Genomic DNA, 21,816 nt, shown 5'->3' on the forward strand with positions numbered 1-21,816 from the left:
ACCTTTTCTAGGCCATGTTCGCCTTTTCTAGTTAATATTTTCAGAGACAGGCAGAAATTTGCTCTGGTGACTTCTTTTTTTAAAACGGTTTCAGCGGGCGCCCTCCTTCCCCACTCGCCCTGGTGCTGTATGCGTCATAACCTCAACTAAAACCTGCAATCTGGGGTGACATTACTGGATTTTCCATGAAACAGTGTCATTTGGAGGAATTCTAACATTTACGAGAGTAACTCTGAACATTGTTCTAACAAGTCTTGTGACTGTAGTGCACCTAACATGGAGGGGTGCAGCAGGGTTCCTGGGCCTGGGTTAGAGTGGAAAGAATAACTGTGCATGTTAAAAGAGCAGGGTATTATGTTTAATTCTCAGGCCGCTAAACAGCCACACAACTTTCACAGTTTGGTCTGGAGGTTATCCTGCAGCTGTTGGGTTTATTTATTCCTGTACACAATTTAGACTGAAGGGAGATGGGAATAATAGTTACAAGTAGAAAAACAGAACCTAATTAAGTTTCATCCCTGAGAAATGAGCCGACTCCTGCCAGGTACTCTGAGTAATACTGTGCTGTGTTTGTTTTAATTCACACAAAAAAACGATGTATTTTCTTTAATTGCATTGACCTAATTTGTAAAAGGGGGAGATTTCAAAAAAGAGGACCTCAGACATAATGGCTTATTTTTTTCCAGCACATCGTAAAAAGCTGGTTTAGATGGCCAGTGTAAACAGGGCTGTTGTGTAGAGAAGTCTGCGGGGCCAGCCTCCGGACACAACAGTTCAGGGTACAGAGGGCGTTGTGGTTTAAATGAGGGCACTGTGGGCCTGTTCTTTTCTGATGATTATTCCCTAATGGAATTTGGTCTTTAGGTACCCTCTCTAATGCTAGAGGTCACTGTAAAGCAGGACTAAGTAACTGCTATCTGGGCCCTTGAGCCATAAAATCAGCCATAGGTGTCCTTAAGCGATTAAGACGTTTCAAATGTATAGTCTATTCAACCCCAAGGTCTCAGCCTTGATTTAATGCTTTGGCACCAGGCACGGAAGGGTGAAACAACGCAGAGATAAGGCAAGAGTATTTAGGTCTGCCCTCCCCTCTGGAGGGGGAGAGATTTGCTGTGAAACTCTCAAAGTAATGACTTCCTATATCTATGCATGTCTATTTGTCTCTGTCTGTCCGTCCGGTTGTCTGTCTATTAAACCTTTAAACATAGAAGTTGTTCGCCTTGTATTTTGCTTCGTGCATTTCTCCACACCTTGACCGGTTTTCAATTCCTAACACCATCCACTGACTGGAAACACACACACTGCATCTCTGGCCTACACCACCCGTACGGTACACACTGCATCTCTGGCCTACACCACCCGTACTGTACTGCTAAAATATTAGAGTGAGACAACACACTCCCCCTGCTAGTTGATCTGCTTACTAGAGGGATCTCATTCACATGTTCTATGTGTGTAAACTCATTACACTAAGCTACATTTGTTTAAAAACCTCTGCCAATCAGCAACAATAATCAGCTACCCGAAGAAACAGCTACCCGATAGTAAACAAAAATGACTGACAACACCGACATTTCTGTTTTGTTGGTTGCATTACGTGTTTGGATCTTACACCATGTCCTGCTGCCTATGCTTATCTGGGCTGTTCTCTGGCATCCTGTCCTGTCGCAGTGCTGCGTTGGTGTGAGAAAAGCTGCCGTTTGCGTAAGAAGACTGCTGAAATAACAGTGGTGTGTGGAATCCCAGTTCCTGTCGGGGGCAGAGGAGCGGAGGGCACATAGCAGGTCTGCCTCTGGGAAAAGCTCATCTCTGGCCCCATGGCCTCTCACTCTCAGGGCACTAATCAAACCAGGAGAAATAACCAAACAGGGGTCCACCGGCCCTCACTCCTCCCACCATGGTTGGGGTCAATTCCATTTCAATTCCAAATGTTCCTCATTGAAAAGCATTAAAGACAACTGGAATTGAAATGGAATTGACCGCAACCCTGCCTCCCACATAACTCCCAGCAGCAGAGGCTGCTGAGGGGAGGACGGCTCATAATAATGTCTTGAATCGAGTGTAATGGCTGGAATGAAGTGAATGGAATAGTATTAAACAGATGAAAACCATTTGATACCATTCCATTCCAGTCATTATTATGAGCCGTCCTCCCCTCAGCAGCCTCCACTGCCTAGCCGGTAAAGGAAAGGAAGGGTCAAAGCTGGGCAAATATCCATAATATAGCCAATATGTTTGTAGGTGTACTTTACATGCCAATTAATGAAGATAGTGTTGTAATTTGTTTTCATTATTAAAAGGATTTACAGGTTGACATGGTTTGTGATGAAATATGCAGTCTCTTTTCAGTGCACACTAGCAGTAGATCATTTTGTCCCATGTGGCAGTGGACAGATACCTTACATACTGATGCTAGATCTCTCTCATTATTCAAAATGCTGGACTCTATTTTCAATGGCTAAACCTGCCTCATTTCTCCATAGGGGAAAATGACAAATAGTCATCTGTATCTGAGAACAGACAGCTGTCCGGTCCAATATATCAGAATTGGAACAGAAATCATCTGAAATCACCTGCAAACTAGTTGTCAACGGCATTTACGGCCCTTCCCTAAGTTTTTTCTCTGCCCAGTTTAAGCTGTGGTCGGCTTTGAGTACTCATTTAGGGAGGCCTGGCCTGGTGTGCATTTCCCTCACAAGCCCTCATTTATCAGCATGACAGTCTGTGACAGTTGGACTTTTGGGCCTTTGAAAGCCACATGACGCCTTCCTCAACAAATGACACACAAAACAAAAACCAGAGGGGACATTCAACCCTCCATGTCTCAAACTGCTGTTACCCCGGCGACATGAAAGCTGTGGATATGGGCGATGTCTAGACAGCAGTGCTTCAGGAAGGGACGTTGTAAAGCCCCAGCAGGTGTGAATAAAATACACAGGGGAGGAGATTTGACGCAACAACCTGCGAGCGTCAGACCTGAATACCAGTGAATAAATCCCCCATCTTTTTCCTATGTTGGGAACAGTGTAACCCAGCAGGCTCCAGACAGGTGTTCAATATTTGTCCTTTTTTATCAGCTCTGGGGAAACGACAGTGTGTCCAGATTGTACAATACGGGGGATTTAGATAATAGGGAGCAAGCAATGGAAAATAGTCTTTTGAAGGGAATGTCAAACACGGTGTATCAGGTGATGTGTATTTGGGCTGCGGAGGAGCTGAAAGGGACTATTAAGGCTTATCACGGTCCTCTCTGTCAGTGGCCTCAATGAATCCAATGATACCATCCCTTATGGGCAATACAGTTGGTGAGATCCACTTAATTGAGTCTTAGCTTACGTTAATGAATGAATGACAACAATATGGGATCGATTCAATTACACAAACGGGGAAAGCAAGAGCGCACATGCATGTGGTAGCCTGTATTAATTGTAACGCATATGGAATAAGCTTCCTCTCAGTCCCCGGTAACAGTCATAGTTTCCTTCTAGACAGGCCAGAGCGTCTGTAACCAGGTCAGCTCTCAGGGCAGTATGACATAAGACGGCTCCTTTAACCACAGAGGAAATTGTGACCATGGCTAGTCTCAACCCTAACATGCCCCCATGCTCCACCACATTCACACATCCACATTCCCCGGAAAGGAGGAGCACGTGGAGGTGAGGCGAAGGGGTCGTTTCTGCTTGACGTCTCCAGAATCCTCCTGGTTCATCCATCTGCCCCCTTTCTTAAATGCATCTGGTCCTCCCATGGCGGCCCGGACCAAGAAATGTGCTGATAATTGGAGGCAGGGAACGATTCAATATGGTTTTCATTAAAACCGTTAATCCTATTCTCTGTCAGGCTTTATTTTATAGAGGCTGGCAGACTCTGGGATTTTCCTACAGGGAATCATCTCCACCAGCGAGTTCCACTGAAATAAACCTCTCACCATTTACACATATTCAGTTCCCCCTGGAACAGTCATGTGACCCCGCACAGTTTATCATGCTCAGATTTCCCTCCTTTTCCCCTCTAAAAGAAACATGGGTTATTGACCCTAAACAGCACAGAGACAGAATAGTATTAAACGCAGCTTGTTGATATAATCTCCCATCCTTTCATCGATGGGGGAAAAAAAGAACAAAAGAGAGAGAATGGGAGAATTCAACTGTTTTAATTATCTATAATAAGCGTGCTTCCGGTTCTGTGTATATTTTCCCAGAGGTGGCAGGAACGGGGTCTGGTTCACTGTAGACCAGTACAGGAACTGATAATGCCCATTGGCTCTCAGGAGCGTGAGCCAGTTGATATGTTGGATAAACAAGCCTCTGGGGGTTAAGGCTGGGTGCAGGGTGTGTGTGCTTATCTGTGCTGTTAAAAATTAGTCCCATTTCTATTGTTCGCTCTACAGCCACCATAGACCATTAAACTGCTACCACAGACAGGGATGTGGGTGGAGGATAGGGGCAGGATGTGGAAAGAGCGGATTTTCCAGACCTGAAATCATATCCACTGTTTATTGCTATTTGATTAAGAGCCTCATGCTAATCACATTAGCCTACGTTAGCTCAACCGTCCCGCGGGGGACCCACCGATCCTATAGAGGTTTTAAGAGCACACCAGGAGATTTGCCTGTCTAAAATAGAGCAATATTTATGTAGAGTAAATCAATGAAACCACTTGGGTTTTGCTGAGCAAGAGCAGCGTCGGCAAAAAAAGAATAGAGCTGTCATGAGGTTAGCTCTATACTTCTGTACACCCTCTTTACTATAGAATAAGGACGTCGTTGAGCCGTAGGTTTGTGCTGCTGACAGAATGTTTCTTTGTACAGTTCTGAAAAACAACATCTGCTGTGTTTTTATCATGTCCGCAGGAGATTAACACAGACTGCAACTAAATACGGTGAAATCTGAACTTTATATCGAGGGAAGGCTGAGGGAAAATACCGTACCATCAAATCATGAGAAGGTAGAGATGGAAAAACTCTGAGTCTATTGCGGTAATGAAGTTCGGCTTCCAGAGCAGAGTCAAGAATAATAGGTTTCTGTACTTTTCAGATGAATTCCTGTCTCGTTGCCATCGCAGATTACTGACCATTAAGGTTTTTCACTTCCCACATTAATATCAGAGCTATTTCTCTGCAAATGAGATTTTATTCCTAACCAGACCACACATTTGTACACATAAAAGTAACCAGGAAATAGAACTAGAGCTTGGGTGGCCCTGTGTGTTATAGTCAAAAGGCCCAAATTCAATCAATCTTTAAAGGGGTAATCCGGAGTTCAAAATATGACAAAGCGGGTACCCCACCACTTGTTTTGGTAAACAGCTGAGGGATTGTGCTTGAGAAATAGAAACCACTTTCAAATGAATAGACAGAGTTATGGATGCCAGGACTGACCTGACCATCTATGAGATAAAAAAATATTTTAACCATGCTTGTTTACATTGACTTTGTTTCCAAACATTGGAGTAAAAAAGCTTATATTTGGGGTTCTGATGGGTATGACAGTCAAACTAAGCTCGAGGCAGTTATAAGATACACTACCGTTCAAAAGTTTGGGGTCACTTAGAAATGTCCTTGTTTTTGAAAAAAAAAGCAACCTCCTGTGTTCCAATGGCACGTTGTATTAGCTAATCCAAGTTTATCATTTTAAAAGGCTAATTAGAAAACCCTTTTGCAATTATGCTAGCACAGCCGAAAACTGTTGTTCTGATTAAAGAAGCAATAAAACTAGCTTTCTTTAGACTAGTTGAGTATCTGGAGCATCAGCATTTGTGGGTTCGATTACAGGCTTAAAATGGCCAGAAACAAAGAACTTTCTCCTGAAACTCATCAGTCTTTTCTTGTTCTGAGAAATGAAGGCTATTCCATGTGTACTACTCCCTTCACAGAACAGCGCAAACTGGCTCTAACCAGAATATAAATAGGAGTGGGAGGCCCTGGTGCACAACTGAGCAAGAGGATAAGTACATTAGAGTGTCTAGTTTGAGAAACATACGCCTCACAAGTCCTCAACTGGCAGCTTCATTAAATAGTACCCGCAAAACACCAGTCTCAACGTCAACAGTGAAGAGGTGACTCCGGGATGCTGGCCTTGTAGGCAGAGTTGCAAAGAAAAAGCCATATCTCAGACTGGCCAATAAAAATAAAAGATTAAGATGGGCAAAAGAACACAGACTCTGGACAGAAGAACCCTGCCTCGTAGACCAGCATCCCGGAGTCGCCTCTTTACTGTTGACGTTGAGACTGGTGTTTTGCGGGTACTATTTAATGAATCTGCCAGTTGAGGACTGGCAGCTGCTGAATGCCTTTTAAAGACTGTCAGTTTGTCCGTTTGTCAGTCCATACATTTGACATGAAATATTCATAAAATTCAACACCTCCATTCAGCGGAAGTGCATCATTTGGGCAATATCAAAAGGGAGCTGGTTTTAGTCACCTGCTGTGTGTTTTGGCAGGCCCCAGGCTCTCACTCAAGACCCATACAAAGCTGGATGTAAAGCCCTCTGTAAGTGCCCGTCTACCTGCCTGGCTAACCTGGCATCATCCCGACACCGCCCAGCCCAGCGGGCACACAGCTGCCAGCCTCCACAGAGGAAATGAGAGAGGACAAAGCCACACACCTGAATCTAATCCATGGCTTAATATTGCATAACACCCACAAATATCTCCTCCAGCTGTCTAATTGAGATTACAAACCGGGTAGTTTGGATACGGGATACTGATTGGCTAAAGCAGCATTCAGCCGTGTGTATGTGACACCGTATACCATGACTATGATGTTTAGCCTTTCCCCCTTTATATTATTGCGCCTTTTCACCTCGATAAAATGGCTACATCAACAGTAGTTCGACATGCCGATGTAGAAAATAAGCGTTTAGATTCATTTGAGAAAAAACGAAAATAATATTGTGAAACAAAGTGGGCACCTACCTGCTTCACTGACTGGTGTGCAGACAAAGGGACACATTGTGAGTTTGGGAAAACAACAAAAACGGAGCTGAACGTCATTCTATGGGACTTGTATGGTTCAGTGAGAAACATGAATGGCGAAGAATATGGGATGAGCAGCTATGCAGGTTTGAACCGACATATCAACGACCCGCCTCTCAGTTTGGCATGGAGTGTACAGAAGGACACCGAATTCACAACGAGCAACAATTTGTCTGTCGGCGTAATTAAAAAGTTGAGGGAAGAGGGGCATGACAAAGCTGCCCACCAGTGAATGGCTACATATGGTATGTAACTGTTAGCTAGCTAAATCATTCTAATCAATAAATATTTCTTTATAAAGCCCTTCTTACATCAGCTGATGTCACAAAGTGCTGTACAGAAACCCAGCCTAAAACCCCAAACAGCAAGCAATGCAGGTGACTGGCTCGGTTTTAATGTACCCTGACAATATAACTGATAGCTATGTATGCCTAACTATTACTATAACTATGCTGCAATAGTTTGTGTCAGGGGGCAAGGGTCAGTCTGTTATATCTGGAGTATTTCTCATGTCTTATCCAGTGTCGTGTGAATTTAAGTATGCTCCCTCTAATTCTCTTTCTCTTTTCTCTTCTCTCGGAGGACCTAAGCCCTAGGACCATGCCTCAGGACTACCTGGCCTGATGCCTCCTTGTTGTCCTCAGTCCACCTGGTCATGCTGCTGCTCCAGTTTCAACTGTTCTGCCTGCGGCTATGGAACCCTGACCTGTTCACCGGACATGCTACCTTGTCCCAGACCTGCTGTTTTTCGACTCTCTCGCTCTACCGTACCTGCTGTCTCTAACTCTGAATGATCGGCTATGAAAAGCCAACTGACATTGACTCCTGAGGTGCTGACCTGTTGCACCCTCTACAACTACTGTGATTATTATTATCTGACCCTGCTGGTCAAATATGAACGTTTGAACATCTTGGCCATGTTCTGTTATAATCTCCACCCGGCACAGCCAGAAGAGGACTGGCAGAGGACTGTGACATTGGCTGATGTAAACAGGGCTTTATAAATAGATTTAATTGATTAGCTAACGCTATTGTCTTACATTTCAGGTCACACAAAACGGCAGTTAAAAGAATGGCATCCATTCCCAGCAGCATGGAGCCACCAAACGACAACATGGGCAAACCAACAATAACATGGGACAATTTTTCCATTTGTGCACAATAAATGGCAACATTCAGATCAACATTAATAAATAATGTGTTAGTCACTCTGAAGTGGCTGGCACTAACGCTCGGTTCTTGCATACATTTAATGTAAGCTTGCTAGCTAGCCTGTGGTTGTTGCCTGTGGTTGTTGCAAAGCAACAGTCTAGTAACGACCGAGGATAGCAGCGAGGATAGCAGACTTGTTTACGTGTTGCTGTGCGTTTTGTTGCCAACCTTACTTTGCTACCTGACAACTTTAATTAACTTTTTAATTACCGTTTATAATTTTGGTTTTTCCCTCAACTTTTTTTTCACTCCGGACGCTTTATCTGGACATGGTTCTACATGACCTCCAACAGCCGAAGCTAAGTAGTAACATTAACATGATGCCTTCTAATTGCAGTCGCTGTACTCATAATATACAGGAGAACGATCGCTTTACGGCGAGGATAGCTGTGCTGCAAGCCCAGCTTCAGACGCAATCGTTAGGCAAGGGTAATTTCAGTGTAGGAAAGGATGAAACAGTGTCTGTGCCACCAGTAAGTACAGATAGTAACGTTAGTATAAATCCCCTCGTACGGTCCCCGCAGCCGGACAACTTTTTCACGGTTTCTGGAGGGAAATGCTGTAGGAATGCTCAACCGGTGTCGCTTATTCAGCCGACAGAAACTTTCAACCGGTTTTCTCCATTAAGCAACGAGTCAGAGTCAGAGTCAGAGGCCGAGCCTTCTCTTGTCTGTACTCCTCCCATTACGGGGTCTGAGACGCCGAAGCCTCCCACCATTAGCTCTGACAAATTGAAAACTCTAGTCATTGGCGACTCCATTACCCGCAGTATTAGACTTAAAACGAATCATCCAGCGATCATACACTGTTTACCAGGGGGCAGGGCTACCGACGTTAAGGCTAATCTGAAGATGGTGCTGGCTAAAGCTAAAACTGGTGAGTGTAGAGAGTATAGAGATATTGTTATCCACGTTGGCACCAACGATGTTAGGATGAAACAGTCAGAGATCACCAAGCGCATAGCTTAGCACATAGCTTCAGCGTGTAAATGAGCTAGAAAGAAGTGTCGGCATTGAGTAATTGTCTCTGGCCCCCTCCCAGTTAGGGGGAGTGATGAGCTCTACAGCAAAGTCTCACAACTCAATCGCTGGTTGAAAACTGCTTTCTGCCCCTCCCAAAAGATAGAATTTGTAGATAATTGGCCCTCTTTCTGGGACTCACCCACAAACAGGACCAAGCCTGACCTGCTGAGGAGTGACGGACTCCATCCTAGCTGGAGGGGTGCTCTCATCTTATCTACCAACATAGACAGGGCTTTAACTCCTCTAGCTCCACAATGAAATAGGGTGCAGGCCAGGCAGCAGGCTGTTAGCCAGCCTGCCAGCATAGTGGAGTCTGCCACTAGTACAGTCAGTGTAGTCAGCTCAGCTATCCCCATTGAGACCGTGTCTGTGCCTTGACCTAGGTTGGGCAAAACTAAACATGGCGGTGTTCACCTTAGCAATCTCACGAGGATAAAGACCTCCTCCATTCCTGTCATTATTGAAAGAGATCATGATACCTCACATCTCAAAATAGGGCTACTTAATGTTAGATCCCTTACTTCAAAGGCAATTATAGTCAATGAACTAATCACTGATCATAATGTTGATGTGATTGGCCTGACTGAAACATGGCTTAAGCCTGATGAATTTACTGTGTTAAATGAGGACTCACCTCCTGGCTACACTAGTGACCATATCCCCCGTGCATCCCGCAGAGGTGTTGCTAACATTTACGATAGCAAATTTCAATTTACCAAAAAAAAATGACGTTTTCGTCTTTTGAGCTTCTAGTCATGAAATCTATGCAGCCTACTCAATCACTTTTTATAGCTACTGTTTACAGGCCTCCTGGGCCATATACAGCGTTCCTCATTGAGTTCCCTGAATTCCTATCGGACCTTGTAGTCATAGCAGATAATATTCTAATCTTTGTTCATATGGAAAAGTCCACAGACCCACTCCAAAAGGCTTTCGAAGCCATCATCGACTCAGTGGGTTTTGTCCAACATGTCTCTGGACCTACTCACTGTCACAGTCATACTCTGGACCTAGTTTTGTCCCATGGAATAAATGTTGTGGATCTTAATGTTTTTCCTCATAATCCTGGACTATCGGACCACCATTTTATTACGTTTGCAATTGCAACAAATAATCTGCTCAGACCCCAACCAAGGAACATCAAAAGTCGTGCTATAAATTCACAGACAACACAAAGATTCCTTGATGTCCTTCCAGACTCCCTCTGTCTACCCAAGGATGTCAGAGGACAAAAATCAGTTAACCACCTAACTGAGGAACTCAATTTAACCTTGCGCATTACCCTAGATGCAGTTGCACCCCTAAAAACTAAAAACATTTCTCATAAGAAACTAGCTCCCTGGTATACAGAAAATAACCGAGCTCTGAAGCAAGCTTCCAGAAAATTGGAAGGGAAATGGCGCCACACCAAACTGGAAGTCTTCCGACTAGATTGGAAAGACAGTACCATGCAGTATCGAAGAGCCATTACTGCTGCTCGATCATCCTATTTTTCCAACTTAATTGAGGAAAATAAGAACAATCCGAAATTCCTTTTTGATACTGTCGCAAAGCTAACTAAAATGCAGCATTCCCCAAGAGAGGATGATTTTCACTTCAGCAGTAATAAATTCATGAACTTCTTTGAGGAAAAGATCATGATTATTAGAAAGCAAATTACGGACTCCTCTTTAAATCTGCCTATTCCTTCAAAGCTCAGTTGTCCTGAGTCTGCACAACTCTGCCAGGACCTAGGATCAAGAGATACACTTAAGTGTTTTAGTACTATATCTCTTGACACAATGATGAAAATAATCATGGCCTCTAAACCTGCATACTGGACCCTATTCCAAATAAACTACTGAAAGAGCTGCTTCCTGTGCTTGGCCCTCCTATGTTGAACATAATAAACGGCTCTCTATCCACCGGATGTGTACCAAACTCACTAAAAGTGGCAGTAATAAAGCCTCTCTTGAAAAAGCCAAACCTTGACCCAGAAAATATAAAAAACTATCGGCCTATATCGAATCTTCCATTCCTCTCAAACATTTTGGAAAAGGCAACTCACTGCCTTCCTGAAGACAAACAATGTATACGAAATGCTTCAGTCTGGTTTTAGACCTCATCATAGCACTGAGACTGCACTTGTGATGGTGGTAAATTACCTTTTAATGGCATCAGACCGAGGCTCTGCATCTGTCCTTGTGCTCCTTGACCTTAGTGCTGCTTTTGATACCATCGATCACCACATTCTTTTGGAGAGATTGGAAACCCAAATTGGTCTACACGGACAAGTTCTGGCCTGGTTTAGATCTTATTTGTCGGAAAGATATCAGTTTGTCTCTGTGAATATTTTGTCCTCTGACAAATCAACTGTAAATTTCGGTGTTCCTCAAGGTTCCGTTTCAGGACCACTATTGTTTTCACTATATATTTTACCTCTTGGGGATGTCATTCGAAAACATAATGTTAACTTTCACTGCTATGTGGATGACACACAGCTGTACATTTCAATGAAACATGGTGAGGCCCCAAAATTGCCCTCGCTGGAAGCCTGTGTTTCAGACATAAGGAAGTGGATGGCTGCAAACGTTCTAGTTTTAAACTCGGACAAAACAGAGATGCTTGTTCTAGGTCCCAAGAAACAAAGAGATCTTCTGTTGAATCTGACAATTAATCTTAATGGTTGTACAGTCGTCTCAAATAACCCCAAAATAACCCCAAAATTTGATCATATTACTCCAGTGCTAGCCTCCCTACACTGGCTTCCTGTCAAGGCAAGGGCTGATTTCAAGGTTTTACTGCTAACCTACAAAGCATTACATGGGCTTGCTCCTACCTATCTCTCTGATTTGGTCCTGCCGTACATACCTACACGTACGCTACGGTCACAAGATGCAGGCCTCCTAATTGTCCCTAGAATTTCTAAGCAAACAGCTGGAGGCAGGGCTTTCTCCTATAGAGCTCCATTTTTATGGAATGGTCTGCCTACCCATGTGAGAGACGCAAACTCGGTCTCAGCCTTTAAGTCTTTACTGAAGACTCATCTCTTCAGTGGGTCATATGATTGAGTGTAATCTGGCCCAGGAGTGTGAAGGTGAACGGAAAGGCTCTGGAGCAACGAACCGCCCTTGCTATCTCTGCCTGGCCGGTTCCCCTCTTTCCACTGGGATTCTCTGCCTCTAACCCTATTACAGGGGCTGAGTCACTTGGTTACTGGTGCTCTTTCATGCCGTCCCTAGGAGGGGTGTGTCACTTGAGTGGGTTGAGTCACTGATGTGGTCATCCTGTCTGGGTTGGCGCCCCCCCTTGGGTTGTGCCATGGCGGAGATCTTTTTGGGCTATACTCAGCCTTGTCTCAGGATGGTAAGTTGGTGGTTGAAGATATCCCTCTAGTGGTGTGGGGGCTGTGCTTTGGCAAAGTGGGTGGGGTTATATCCTTCCTGTTTGGCTCTGTCTGGGGGTGTCCTCGGATGGGGCCACAGTGTCTCCTGACCCCTCCTGTCTCAGCCTCCAGTATTTATGCTGCAGTAGTTAATGTGTCGGGGGCTAGGGTCAGTTTGTTATATCTGGAGTACCTCTCCTGTCCTATTCGGTGTCCTGTGTGAATCTAAGTGTGCGTTCTCTAATTCTCTCTTTCTCTCTCTCTCTCGGAGGACCTGAGCCCTAGGACCATGCCCCAGGACTACCTGACATGATGACTCCTTGCTGTCCCCAGTCCACCTGGCCGTGCTGCTGCTCCAGTTTCAACTGTTCTGCCTTATTATTATTCGACCATGCTGGTCATTTATGAACATTTGAACATCTTGGCCATGTTCTGTTATAGCCTGGTTCCTCTCTAGGTTTCTTCCTAGGGTTTGGCCTTTCTAGGGAGTTTTTCCTAGCCACCGTGCTTCTACACCTGCATTGCTTGCTGTTTGGGGTTTTAGGCTGGGTTTCTGTACAGCACTTTGAGATATCAGCTGATGTACGAAGGGCTATATACATACATTTGATTTGATTTGATTTACTCCAGTTTCAACTGTTCTGCCTGTGATTATTATTATTTGACCATGCTGGTCATTTATGAACATTTGAACATCTTGGCCATGTTCTGTTATAATCTCCACCCGGCACAGTCAGAAGAGGACTGGCCACCCCACATAGCCTGGTTCCTCTCTAGGTTTCTTCCTAGGTTTTGGCCTTTCTAGGAAGTTTTTCCTAGCCACCGTGCTTCTACACCTGCATTGCTTGCTGTTTGGGGTTTTAGGCTGGGTTTCTGTACAGCACTTTGAGATATCAGCTGATGTACGAAGTGCTATATAAATACATTTGATTTGATTTGATTTTGAACGATGTAACGAGTGCGCTGAGAGTCAGGAAGCAAGTTCAGGGAGTGACTGTTTAATAAATAAACACGAAACACAAACAACGCACTGACATGAAACAGAGTCAATAACACCTGAGGAAAGAACCAAGGGGAGTGACAGATATAGGGAAGATAATCAAGAAGGTGACGGAGTCCAGGTGAGTGTCATGAGGGGCAGGTGCGCGAGACGATGGTGACAGGTGTGTGGGATAATCAGCAGCCTAATGACCTAGAGGCCGGAGAGGGAGTATACGTGACATTAGTTTTGACACTACTTTTTCTGGCGGAATCTTTTTATTATGAATTAATTTATTAAAGCAACATTTTCAATTTAGATGTGTAGTTCCTTGCCTTACTCTGATGGCAACCGGTTTTTATAAAAGCAATAAGACACCTCGGGGGTTAGTGGTACATGGCCAATATAACACGGCTAAGGGCTGTATCCAGGCACTCTGCGTTGCGTCGTGCATAAGCACAACCCTTAGCCGTGGTATATTGGCCATGTACCACACCCCCCCGGGCCTTATTGCTTAAATAGCTGAGAGGAAAAAAACAATCACTTATAAACCCCCAAAGATCCTGTATTTACTGAAGTGTATCAGAGTTGCAGCCCAGTCCTCATAGGTTTGGAGGTAAAATATAGATAGAAGTTAGTGGTTTAGATTTTGCCATGTAATCTTCAGAAGCGGTCTGTCTGAAAGCAACTACAACACAGACACTGTGGTATGTATGAGGATGTGAACCATGCTCTGAGAACCTGTTTCGTTGTTTTTAAACCACAATTCATTTTGGATCGTATTACAAATGTTTGGTCAGGCTTTTCTGTTATATTGCACAACTTCCAAACACCGCACCATTTGATCAACATCAATCTCAATGCTGCGGTGAGACCTCTGAGTTCCTACTTACAACCACACCTACCCACCCACGCCTGAAACTATTAAAACAAGCAGGAGTTGCCAAATGAAGGGAAGGACTGGCGTGTTGTCTTACCTCGTAGTGTGTGTTTGTTGGGCCACAGGAACCATGGCAGTAGCAGCAGGTAGAGCAGGTAGACCAGAGACAGGGCATTGTAGCGAAACAGGCAGGCTGGGGACACACAGAGGTCAGAGGTCAGAGGAGAAGCACGACGCAGACAAACATTAGTCAATGACTAATACACAGCAATTTTTCTGAGTGGTTGAATGATCTGGGTACAAATCTGTGAATTGAGGTCACAATGATGTGTGGACTTTTCAATTAACCAGAGAGAGGAGAAAGGGTGAGGACTGAGACTGGGGTTGAATTGCTTGAGAATGAACGTCTCTGCCTTTCATCACCAGGCCTCCCTGACACCCTCTTGGTTTGTAACCGCATGCCTCATACATCCACACACACCTCCCCTACTGGAAAACAGTGGAACATCTAATGAGTCTACATACAAGCAGGGCTCTCTCAGGTCCCTGTGAAAGCAGCAGCGCTGGACTGTGTTAACAGTAACACAGAGCTGGATGGCAAGCCAACAGTGGCCTGCTCTGCACTAAACATTCCTTTAATAATGATGATGATGATTATTATGCTGATAATATAGCAGACCCTGTGATTGTCCAGGCATAAAGCTGGTTACTCAGCCTGTGTTCAGTGAACTAGCTAGCTGCTGGTCATTTGAGAGTCTGCCAGGGGACACAAGGGTTTTCCAGACCGCCTGCTGGGGCCCTGGGAGGGCTGCCTTCACACCCCCGCTCCTCTTCTCTCTCCGCTCCCTGGCTGAGCTCTAAGACTGGAAGGGGGAGCTGGGAGCCCAGCGCTCTGATTCCCCTATGCTGTGTTCTGCTCCTTGGGCTCTGGATCCAGGCCTGTTAAGAGTCCTGCCACAACCATCCGTCTCACAGCGTTTCATCCTCACACAACCAACTCTCCTCTGGCCCTCTGGGTTTGACCCTCAGTAACCTAAAGTAGCAGGCGTAAAAGAAACGGCTGAGCAGGGTCGGAAGAACCCATAAGCATCCGGTTCAGGCTTCACCTCTTCTCTGCTTTACCTCTGAAAACCGGATGCTTCCGGTTTCCACCGACCCCACTGAGGGTGGCCCCTCAGAGACCCAGCAGGGAAACGCAGCAATGCACCGCAGTGTCCACAGCTGACGGCAGAGAGCCCACCCTACACATCACAACATATCCACCATAATAATGCCCGGCAGTCAGTCACCCAGTACAGTACTGTGTCCCAGCCCCGCAGGCGCTCCGCCCCGGCCTACAGTCTGCTACAGATCTATAATTAACACAACCAGAATGAGAGAACAAAGACAGGCTTTGTCCTATAAGTGAGAGTCAATGAGCTAGCTAGCGTGTGGCCCACAGCGCTGTTTGTTCTAAGGATTTCACTGGCCCACTCCAGGGAGCCTTTCTACTAATTCTGGCTTAATTGTTAGCAAAACTTCAACAGCTCTCACTCTCTCCTTCTTTCATGTGGATCATATAGGGACAATATATATATATATTTTTATATAACACGTGTGCAAAATGTCAAGTGTCATGTGCAGTGTAATGTCTTTAGCAAACTCACAGTGGCAGAACCTACCAATGATCTTGAGGATGGACCAGCTGGCTGACAACATTGGCTGAGGGGCGAGTCACTGCGACTTACTGTTTTGACTTAATGTACATATTCCCATGGTTACCTCACCCACGCATGATGTAATGTGACATGAGCTAACTCGGTCCTGCCCCCCCACCCCCCGTGTGCACGTTTCATTTCCTGCCATAGCACTACACAACTGAATCAAAGCTTGATGATTAATTGGCTATTTGAATCAGCTGTGTAGAGCTAGGGCAATAAACAAAACATGCACCTGGGAGGGGGGGGGCAGCATTAGATGGGCTGATAAAAGTGACAATGTCGACTCTAGTTTATTGGGTCTCTAGTCCCCGCCCAGCCAAGGGTGAGGTCTACCTCAGAATGTGTGTGATTCGAGTTCATCTTTTCAACACTGACCACAGACTGCTGCAGGGAGGTTCTATGGTCAAAGACCAGCAGCCTTGTGTCTGTCTCTAATCAGCTGGTTCTGGATCAGAGAGTGAGGTCATCAGCTTCTCATCCCACAATCAACAGGCTTTGGCAGAGAGGGGGGGAATGCCCCTAGTCTGCTCTTATTATACTGTAAATATGTGCTGCTAATAGGCAGTTTATCCTTTCTATCAATCTTTCTCCCTGGCATTGAATCCCGAGCACCCTCAGCTCGCATGTGCACACATGCATTCATACCCACACACGCACTCATACCCACACACTAAACCAGTCTGTGACACAGTGCCGAAAAATGGGCCGCAACTCAACTGAAGCAAGGAAAAGTTCAACAGTGTGAGGAGTTCATCCTGTGTTTCCTTCTTCCTTTCCATCGCACTTCATCCATCTCTCTGACTGGCTGGCCGTCTGTTTACCTCCTCTGTAGCATAACCCCGGTGTTTCCATTCCCCTGCCTGCCTGGCTGCCTGACTGCTTGAGCAGCTACACTACACTACTACTACTGCACCCGGCTAGGAATGTAGAGGTCAGCAAATCAGGATTACTGTAAGTCAGGGGCTTTAATACTGTATGAACAATGTCCACTGTTCAATTACTGAAGAATCTCCTTATTAACAATCAATGAGAGATGAGCGGCTCGGATGAGTAGCAGTATTAGATGTTCTCAAACAAACACACGCTTTCACACATACCAAACATCTGTCAATCAGGTGTGGAGTGAGTGGGACAGACAGAGTACTGAGATCAGAGATCCTGTGGTGCAGAAAAAGAGAGAAAGGCCATGTGATCAAGGGGGCAATTAGCCATCCAGAGAGAGGAGTGGATTCCTCCTCTCAAAAAACAGCACTACCTCACTCGGTTGTTCCTATAGGGTCAAAGCCCTAACATCCCAGCCTAGACTCCCACCACCAACGACTTTAAATAGCAGAGCCCATAGACTCTCAAACTATGCATCGGATAGATTCAGGAAATTATGGTAATCGAGATTGGAAAAATCAACAGCATGCTGCAGAGCTGGGGTCATGACGCATCTCTGAGGAACACGCTCGGGGTGTGTGAGTGTGTGCGTGTCCCAGCTTGGTCTGTGCCCTGTGCAGAGTCAAACACGGTGAAAAGCTGTTCTCTTATGACCAGGGCCTTCTTATGCTCTATGGTAAAACACCTTTGGATTACACATACTGTAGCTGGCTCATTTAGGTACCATTTATACTCCGCAGACATCACACTGAATTAAGTCTCAAGCTCTAATTTGTCAATAATAAATCTGCCAATGTTTGTCCTTTAGAGTTGCCTAGCTATTTCTGGGAATAGTTTACAAATGGATACCTGTGTGTCTCTGGAGCACATCTCACCACCAACATATATTTCAATTTGATTCCTCTTAATTAGAGAAAATAATAAGAATGGTTGTTTCTTGAGGGTCTTGATCACTGTCAATCCTTTACCAAACCAAACCATGGACCAAACTACTGACAAAATGAGGCATTGCAAACTGCAAAGGCTAACAAGCGTTTTACATGTTACTCTCTCAAATATCTAACCATTACATAGTTGTTGACTCAACAGTAGTCTAATCCTTAATGTCAATAGACAGTCACACTTCATATATACAACACCTAGTCCAACTCCACCTAGTCCAACTCCACCTAGTCCAACTCCACCTAGCCCAACTCCACCTAGCCCAACTCCACCTAGCCCAACTCCACCCAGTCCAACTCCACCCAGTCCAACTCCACCCAGTCCAACTCCACCTAGTCCAACTTCACCCAGTCCAACTCTAACTCCACCCAGTCCAACTCTACCCAGTCCAACTCCAACTCCACCCAGTCCAACTCCACCTAGTCCAACTCCACCTAGTCCAACTTCACCCAGTCCAACTCCAACTCTACCTAGTCCAACACCCAGTCCAACTTCACCTAGTCCAACTCCACCCAGTCCAACTCCACCTAGTCCAACTTCACCCAGTCCAACTTCACCTAGTCCAACTCCACCCAGTCCAACTTCACCTAGTCCAACTCCACCCAGTCCAACTTCACCTAGTCCAACTCCACCCAGTCCAACTCCACCCAGTCCAACTCCACCTCGTCCAACTTCACCTAGTCCAACTCCACCCAGTCCAACTCCACCTAGTCCAACTCCACCTAGTCCAACTCCACCCAGTCCAACTCCACCTCGTCCAACTCCACCTTGTCCAACTCCTGGCCAGAGAGGCTCTATGTTTCCCATCTGGCACGTTATTGTTTTATGGCTCCTGTGTTGACTGAGGGAGGAGATGTGACTCCTTATCTCCACTGACTTACAGTCAGGGACTCTCCTGTATTGAAATGTTCTTGCCAATCTTTCCAGGGCTTTGGCAGTTTTTCCTAAACTTGAGGTTGTTTACTGTACGGCAAATAGAAAGGTCTCCACAGAGTAATCCTGCTAAGCTGACTGAACATGAACCTGCAATGGAAGAACACTGAAGAGGGAGCTGACCTTTTACACTCAAAATGGTTGTCATTTTCTGGTGGACACTCAAAATGTCATCATCTCCATGAGGCAAAGACTATTGGGAGAGTCCAAGCTGCTGATCTGATCGCCGTTCTGCTACTTTAAGATTATGTTTAGAAAAACTAATTTGTATCGTTTCTAAAATAGGCTTCAGTAGATAGTGGTGATTACATTTTTTGAACTGTATGGGCCTGTCTGTAAAGCAGATTGTCACGTGGGATGACACTGGAGTGACGAAGCAGGTACGGGGAGTAAAACATTTAATAAAGAACGGACATGGATAGAGACAGGAACAGCGTCAGCAAACTAATAATACAGACAAAAAACAATTAATGCAGCAGCGGGGAACAGAACAAGGGAACTGACAAATATAGGGGAGGAAATAAACAGATGATGAGTGAGTCTAGGTGAGTCCAATATCGCTGATGCGCGTGATGAGGGAAGGCAGGTGTGCGTAATAGATGATAGGAGTGAGTGATGCAGGGCAGCCTGGCACACTCGAGCACCAGGGAGCGGGAGCAGACGTGACACAGATCAGCAGTGAACCATCTCAGATCACAGTTTTCAGTGTTTACTGCCAGAGCCAAATCTGATTAAAATACATTTCCAATGTGCGTAATTGCCACAGGTCATGAGCAACACACACAGTGGATCTGTCTAATATCAGAGCTAATGGATCGCAATACTCTCCACCCTCCAGGTATTTACAGTGTTTTCAGTGTAGTGTCGTGGTGCTTCTGAGAACACGTGGCAAGACAGTGACTGTGACAAACAGTGTCCCAGAGAAACCAACCCAGTCAGTTAAAGGCTCCTCTCGCTCAGGCAAAGCAGTGCTTTGACAAATACTAAGAGGCAGTGGCGCCAATATGATCTCTGCAGTCCGCTGCAGCTTTCCTTCTCCGGTAGCGCGGCCAAATGCCTGTTTATCAGATGGGCAGACGCCCAGTTTTCAGGGACCTCACCTTGGTCCTGACAGCAGCTCCTCAATCACATCTTAGCATCTCCCTGGAGCTAGCTGAATCATAGCGGAGGCACGGCAACATGACCATGTCACCACATGTAACGTGAGAGAAAGAAAATCAAATACCTAAGGCATGTCCTGCCAAAAGGCAGACACACCACAGAACACTGTCAACAGAAAGTGCCATGTGACTGCAGCTCACATGTGCATACAGAATAGAGCTACCCCACCGCAGAAACACTACACACACCCCAGATGGTTCATAGCAGTCACATCAAAGGCAATTGAAAATGACAAATAACCTTTAGCAGCAGAAAACGGAGGGAGGAAGTTGAGAGAGCGAGGGAAAACATAAGAAGCAAGGCCAACTGCGATCACTCGTTTGGGTCTGTGAGCAAGTGTGTCTGCCTGCCAGGCCCAGTGAAGCCAACAGCTACATGACTCCAGGGGCCCACAGCTGGCCCTCACAGTGACCTCAGCCTACAGGTATGTGAACACAGCTCAGTCCGGCACGGGTCACAGAGACAGGAAGAGAGACGGCTGGAGAGGGACAGAGGGGGAGGGGAGGAGAGAGAGGAAAAAAGAGACAGATGGAAAGGAAGAGCAAGGAGAAAAGGAGGATATAAAGAGAGGGAGAGGTGGGGGAGTGAGAGAGATGATATGGGAGAGGAGTGGGTGAGTAAGCATCTTGGATGAGCCAAGTGGGTAAAGGGTAGTGAGAGGAGGGATAGATACTGGAACATGGAAACATCTTCGGAATGAACAGCGGGGTGCTGATGTCAAGCAAAACATCTGGGAAAGTCTAAACTGGCAATTGCGTAACCGTCCTCGTCAACAGTGGCTATGAGTAATCCTGCACTATAATTGCCGCTGTAACTGGACTAACGCTATGACGCTCAAAGAAGACAACACTAGATCAATGTCTACATGTTAAAGTTTGTTAAAGCACACAATGATCCCGAGCGCAATCTTATGTTTCTTTCAAATTCATCACGATGGCCTGGTTAATACTGGGCATAATTGTAGTCTTAAAATGTTCTGCTACATAACACAAGGTCAGATCTTTAATATGGATAGTTGAATGACATGTAGATCCCTCACAGAAGTTGAGTGGATTATGTACGTCTCTCTCATACAGCGGTGTGTGTTCAATGGGTCTCTATGGATCCCTGTGATTCCTCCTGACTCTTTGGCTCTGGTTAGAATGAGTCACACAGAGGTCTTCCATTGCAACGGTCCCAGATCTGCCGTCTTCAACATGTCTTGTGTTTTCACTGCTATACAGCTAAAGGACCCTCTTATTCAACTCACCAGTGGAAAGTACCCTAACTAGGCTCACTACAGTCTATCAGTCTATCACCTCGGCACTCACTCTGGTCTTATTATTCTGCTGGAGCCTGCGTAGCTGAAGAGAGAGGGGCTTAAGGGGAAATGTAGGGAGCCGTTTTCCATAGACGCCCCCAGTGTTCCATGATGTCAACTGAGCTCAGGGAGAGAAACAATGGCTCATGGAAGCCATTAAGTAATCAACTGCGTGTTTAAATATGACCCAATCTCCATGTGGACAGTGGAGCGATCAACTAATGAGGACGGCTTTATGTGATAATTAAAATAAAATGGCCAGTCTGGATGTGACAGGGCTCATGCAGTTTTACATGCATGCTCTACTGCAACTCTCCGGTACAGTGGAGAAAAAGCCAAGTCCACAGTTGTGGATCCACGGCTTAAAACCATATGATAGCAGCTCTAGATTGCCATATTGCGGGATAGCCTCCCATTCTAATCCATTCATATCTACTAGGGCGAATGGGTTGTTCCTGAACTGAG

General features: G+C 45.4%; 1 protein-coding gene across 1 annotated transcript in view; it reads right to left on the minus strand.

Moving 5' to 3' along the window:
* Positions 1-21,816, minus strand: part of piezo1 (piezo-type mechanosensitive ion channel component 1) — a 74,728-nt gene that overhangs the window by 37,534 nt on the left and 15,378 nt on the right. Inside the window, exon 2 of the mRNA XM_042330863.1 lies at positions 14,531-14,626. Coding sequence (XP_042186797.1) covers positions 14,531-14,626 — 96 coding nt within the window. The remainder of the gene's footprint in view (positions 1-14,530; positions 14,627-21,816) is intronic.

The sequence above is a fragment of the Oncorhynchus tshawytscha genome, linkage group LG12 (assembly GCF_018296145.1).
Source record: "Oncorhynchus tshawytscha isolate Ot180627B linkage group LG12, Otsh_v2.0, whole genome shotgun sequence".
NCBI lineage: Eukaryota > Metazoa > Chordata > Actinopteri > Salmoniformes > Salmonidae > Oncorhynchus > Oncorhynchus tshawytscha.